General features: G+C 49.0%; 1 protein-coding gene across 1 annotated transcript; it reads left to right on the forward strand.

Annotated features, from left to right (window-relative positions):
* Positions 1–2,787: 2,787 nt before the first annotated feature.
* Positions 2,788–5,407, forward strand: AKAW2_10571S (grainyhead-like protein; the record flags this gene model as incomplete). The annotated part of the gene is made up of 5 exons (XM_041688668.1): positions 2,788–2,804; positions 2,891–3,025; positions 3,157–3,678; positions 3,739–5,033; positions 5,085–5,407. 5 exons carry the CDS (start codon positions 2,788–2,790, stop codon positions 5,405–5,407), a joined length of 2,292 nt encoding a protein of 763 aa, XP_041537291.1.
* Between the last annotated feature and the right edge of the window lie 593 nt (positions 5,408–6,000).

Consider the following 6,000-nt stretch of genomic DNA (forward strand, 5'->3'; position numbering starts at 1 on the left):
TACTGATTTCAGTAAAGATGCGTTGTCAGAATAGATAGATAGGCTGTGGGAGGAGCGCTACTACCCTACCCAGGACGCGGACACCGTCAATCATATAATGACACTGGTGCCATGTGATAACGCTTGCAGATCAATAGGCTGAATTGGTCTGGCCGAATGCCTACTTCGGCAATAGTCCGCTTTTTTTCTTTTCTCTTAAATTAAATGTCAATTTGGTGGCTCCACTCAATGTGGACGAATTGGGGTAGGAAGGTGGAAAGACCAAAGGATGCTTCTAGATACCTCTTTTCTTTTAGACCCGCGACCGGGTACTCGCGAGGCTGGGAGTGAGCGGGCATAGTAGCAGAAGCAGTAGCAGCAGCAGCTCCCTCGCGTATGTACAGGAAAGAGGGGAAGGAGATAACCCTTCCAACAAAACCGGGATTAGTGTTGTTGTGAGCTGTTGCTGTTGTTGTTGTTGTCCTCCGCTACCGGCCTCGGGAATGTTCCATTTCTTTCCCTTTTCCATTTCTTTCCATGAAGAGAAAGGTGTATGTTGTCGGCAAAGTGTATTATGAAGTGTCGTAGTTGTTGAGGTGAGTATTCGGTACGCTGTGCATAATAACCGCGGTTCACAGCCGCGCCATAGATACTTAAAGAGGATATAGGTAACTAAGTAACCTAACTGAGTAGGGAGAGAAGGTATGTACTTTTACACGCACGTCCAACTCAAAAGAACCACTACTGCCACATCTGTATGGATGCCTGAGTTACCATTGGCTTGGGATGGGCTTACAGACTTGTGGCTGATCGTTGACTGCTAAGGTACCGCCCATGAAGTGTCCCAGGTACTATGTAGGGCTGGGCATAGCCCACGGCGCATGGCAAGTCAATGACTTTTTTTCTGCATTCTCATGGGGCTGTCAGTGCACTGCTCTTACTGCGTTCTGTTTCTTGGGAGGATGACGTAGGACCCGAGTTTAGTAAATGTGCCTGTTCATTGGAAAATCGGAAATCGGCTCGAACCCACTTCATTGGCGTCTTGGCCCCGGTTCCATTGTATGGACTGACACCGTATCGTGGTCGCTTCGGTGTTAATGATCGGTGCAGGTGGTGGCCTCTACACCTATTTGTGTATTATTGGTCTTGGGGACTACTATACCCGCTAGAGTCCAGATTGCACTGGTTTCACAAGGCAGGATAACCGAGCAGAGGAGATATGATGATCCGAACGGTTGGAATGTTGAGGAACAGGTTATTATGACTGTCGGGGATTTATTGAAATGTGGCAGAAATGGTTGGGAGCCCTATACTACCTTTGCTGGCTATCCAGTAGTGCTCATAAAAACTCGTAAGTAGTTCTGGTGTAGTTATTGCTGTTGGTATAATACAGAAACCGTAAAGTACAGCTGTAAATGCGAGTGGTAATATACAGTTGTAATACGACGGGATATTACTATTTACCGGATCCACACCACCCCTCACACCCTCCCCACTGATCCTGGGTCTCTCTGGTTGAGTCCGACCCAGAAAATCATCTCGGAGACTGACCCAGAGATTAATCTACTTTTCCAAAAAGTATATTTATGAAAAAAATAGAAAATAGAAAAAAAAAAAGAAAAAAGGAAAATAGAAATGTGGATTATTTAGAGGAAAAGAATAGCAGGTACCGACAGAGAAAGAAAGAGAAAGCACCGAAAGGGACAGAAGAGTTTCTGGAAGGTTTCCTTCATACCTACCTCATTTGCGCTTTTTTATCACTCAACCAACCGTTATTATTGCACGTCACCACGCCTCCCATGTGGTCCCTTTTTCTCTTCTTTTATTAATAACTATCACATTCTTTCCACAAATCCTCCGATCCCAGAAAAGAAAAGAAAAAAAGAAATCTCTTGCTAAATCTTTTCGGATTGCTTTGCTCCCTCTTAGTTGAGAGGTACTCGGCTTCATCCTCTCAGCGTCCATATCCACCCTACATCCGAACTATTATTGGGGGCTTGTCTTACCGTCTAGTTCCAGCAGACTCCCCCAACATTCATCATCACCTTCCTCTTTCCACTCTCTCTCCTCCCCTCCTTTGGGCCCTCAAGTACTACTTCCCCTTCCTCTTTCTCTTTCTCTTTCTTTTTTTTATTTACCCTTTTATCGCCTCCCCGCTATTCCTGTACATTTTTATACGGCATACGTATCTTCTCGCCTGTCGCTTCCTCTCCTCTCCTCTTCTTCTTCTCTCTCTCCTCTTTCTCCTTCTCTCTTCCTCTCTCCCTTTGCAGTCGTCCTCATTCTCCCACCGCCGCCTCTCATATGATCTCTGAGTAAGGGGGCGCATCCGCTATAAACCCAATACCTGCCAAAACCCGTTCTCGTCTTCGAATACCACTCGGACCTCTTCCCCAAATTATTCCCACCCCCTCCTCTCTTTGTCTCCGCTCCTCGCGATCCTCAATATCACCTTGAAGCCGCCCACTTTGTGGTCGCAATCCCTGCGATCGCTACCATCCCCCCCGATAGACCGTGATTGGGATGTGACACTTGAGCCGTCTCCACCGCATTTCAGAATTACATGCTTTTTTTTTCACACTCCTAAAATAACGGATCGGGAAACGTATACATACATACAACCACCGCCCTTCCCTCCCCTCTCCGAATAACTTCGAGGCCCGGATCGAATAGCGCTTGGCGATCCGAATGCCACCTTCACCCGCTAACGCCTTCTTGTTTTCTCCTGGATTCCACGTCTCTCCATAAATCATCAAGCGCCGTTGAATACCACAACGGAATAAGCAATTACTACCTCCGACCGTGTCGATGATGTTCCGCAACAGGTACGTCGCTATACTGAAAACCGATGCTGCGTTTTGCCGACGAGTCGCCCGCCATTCTCAAGCTAACCGGACTACCACCCTTGCAGAAAGAATTCTCAAAAGCCAGACGACGAGCTCATCCAGAGATTCCAAAAAACCTTCTCAGACGTTGTTCCCCCAGTCACTCACCGCAATGCCACGCGCTTCGGTCAGATGCCTATTGGACCTATCACTCCAGCTAGGTAAATATGCCTTTTTTTTTCATTTTTCAGTATCTGCTTTAATTTATTCTTTTTTCTCTCATCCTTGTGTTGGTTATTTTGGAGCTCGAAGAAATCTTTGGGCGAAAGCTAACATGATATTCCTGCGCCAGATTGAGTATGAACAACGATATGAAGCTCAATGATCCTACACCCCGCGCCACGGAAGATATGCGTTTTGCAGCGCCTTTTGTCGATCCGAATGCTGTCTCTTATGTAAACCCACTACAGCCACATGGCTACTATACTCCCAACTCAGGTGGTCTGGGTGCAGTATACCACAGCCAAGCAGGAGATTTGCATACCCCTGGCATGGGTTTGAGCATGATTACTCCGCTCTCTCTTCCGCAGCAGATCTCCGCGGCGACCATCAACCCCGGCACTGCAGCTTTGGGCCTCGATCACTTTGACCAGCAGTACATCCCGCCACACTTCCACAACCCCCAACCGTTTGCTCAGCAGCCAGAATTTGCGCCCGGTGCTTTCGTTCAGAGTGATGCAGGTTACGATGCCATGGACGAATCTGTCGAAGAACTCTCTCTAAATGATGTGGATATGCAGGGTAATGCGTCTTCTCACTACGTTACGTCAACAATTCAGGACGATCAAGCGAGTATGCACAACCCAGGTGAAACGTGAGCGCTCCACCCTTTTCATCATGTTTGTTCGATCGCTAAACGTGCTGGACGCTACAGGTTTCGCTATCATGTCACTTTGCGCGCTCCCACAGCCATGATCAACCATCAAGCCGAGATCCCAGTCACATATCTCAATAAAGGCCAGGCATACTCAGTTTCCGTGATTGATTCTACTCCGCCGCCCATGACCACGCAACCGATCAAATATCGTACCTTCATCCGTGTGTCTTTCCAAGAAGATGAGCAGAGGGCAAAGCCGGCTGCTTGTTGGCAGTTATGGAAGGAAGGTCGGGGTTCCAATGAAGCGCATCAACGAGGCGGAAAGCTCCAAGCAGTGGAATATGTCGATCCCATACAAGGCGGCATCGAAGACACAAAGAACCGGCAAATCCAGCTCGAGAGCTCATCGTTCGATGGTTTCTGCGTCACCTGGACACTCAACCCGTCAACTGGAGTTTCGGAGTGTTCGATTCCGGTTCGATTCAACTTCTTGTCGACGGACTTTAGCCATTCTAAGGGTGTGAAGGGTATTCCGGTCAGATTGTGTGCAAAGACAGAGATGGTCTCTCCTGACGATTCGAGCTCAACTTCGGGCAAAGAATCGGAGGTGTGCTACTGCAAGGTCAAGCTTTTCCGCGACCATGGTGCTGAGCGGAAGCTGTCCAACGACGTCGCTCATGTCAAGAAGACCATCGAGAAACTTCGACAACAGATTGCTCAAGCCGAGATGGGCGCCGGTAACTACGGCAAGCGCAAGCGTAGCAATGGCTCCATTGCTCTTAAGGGTGCCGACCCGCGCCCGGCCAAGATTACCAAGCACAAACGGACATGGTCTATGGGCTCGCAGGACGGCCCTGGCAAGATGTCTTTGGAGGACGATCTCCACGCAAAGCTCGCGTTGATGCAAGACATGTTCACGTCAACGCGACCGGTTAGCATTCTGGGATTGCGGGGCGAGGAGCAAGACGACCCGGACTTGTTCCCTGTCATGCTCCCCGAGTCGCGGGAATTCCTCAAACGGGAGAACAGCCGTGGATCCCGCTTCAGTATTGACGGCGCATCTCTGCATGCCGTTTCGCCCACCAGCAGTAGCATCTCAATAAACTCGCCATGCCACCCGACCAACCTCCAGTCGAACATGTTCTACGACTCGGCGTACCATGGATCCCTGAGCACGTCTCGAGAGAACTCGCGCCCGTGCTCTGAAGTCCTGGGCGACAAGGTCACACTAAAGCATCCCGTCAAGGTACCGAAAGTGGCTTCGACAGACGGTAGCGCGCCCATGGGATTCATAGAGGCGGTAGACATTGACCCAACTTACCGACCCCCCGCGGAGCGTCCAGTAAAGCCGAGTAAGTCAAGCTTGTAACCCTTAAAAGATACGCGAACTGACCCATTCCTAGTCGCGTGCTTCTACGTACGATTCCCACGCAACGATCAGCGTTCGGATGACTATTACCGAGCGGTCTATTTGACTGAACGGACGGTTCGCGATCTAATGGAGAAGATCTCCATGAAGCAGCGCATCGATCCTCAGCGCATTGTACGAGTCCTCCACGTCAAGCAAAATGGCCTAAAAATAATGGTAGATGATGATGTCGTTCGCGAGCTCCCAGACGGCCAAGACATGGTTGTCGAGATTTCCGAGGCGTCATCATTCGAGACCGCAGCAGCTACGGGATCGGGAAACATCAGTCCTGCTGTTGAGGTCAAATTGAGCTACTAATCCTGCCGCTCGGCAAATCACGACGCTCTTTTCGTCCTTCGTCACTCGTAAACTTCACTTCGTCTAACCTTTTTGTCTCAACCCTCAACAGGGGGCTTCTTTCTTTCGGTACGGATTTCAGTCATTTCAGTCATTTCGGCGCCTGGTGCGTGGCATGAGGTACGCTTGTTCGCATACATTACTCAAGCGCATGCCTCATATTCGGAGTTTGGGATTGCTTGCATCAATCTACGGGGCGTTCGTTGGATAGGGAATAATACACGAGTTCCCGAGCAATGATACCCTGTCGCCATATACGTGCTTTGTTTGTTGTCTTTTATCTTTGTGTGTTATATCATTGACGATATCCTAAACTTTTCCTTGTCGGCAATGTCGTCTGGGTTTGGGGATACACGGCCCCGGCAATGGATCGATTTCTCTTGATGATATTATCTGGTTTGTAATTTCGAGGATCTGGTTGAGGTACGAGGAATACGATAGATACCCTGTCCATTCTTGTCGGAATTACTTCACTGCTGCTGTTGCGTTTCTTTATTTTCTTTTCACACCGGCATACCGAGATGGTTTCACTATTTCTCCCCTCTTGGATGGTC

The sequence above is a fragment of the Aspergillus luchuensis genome, chromosome 1 (genome assembly GCF_016861625.1).
Source record: "Aspergillus luchuensis IFO 4308 DNA, chromosome 1, nearly complete sequence".
Classification (NCBI taxonomy): Eukaryota; Fungi; Ascomycota; class Eurotiomycetes; order Eurotiales; family Aspergillaceae; genus Aspergillus; species Aspergillus luchuensis.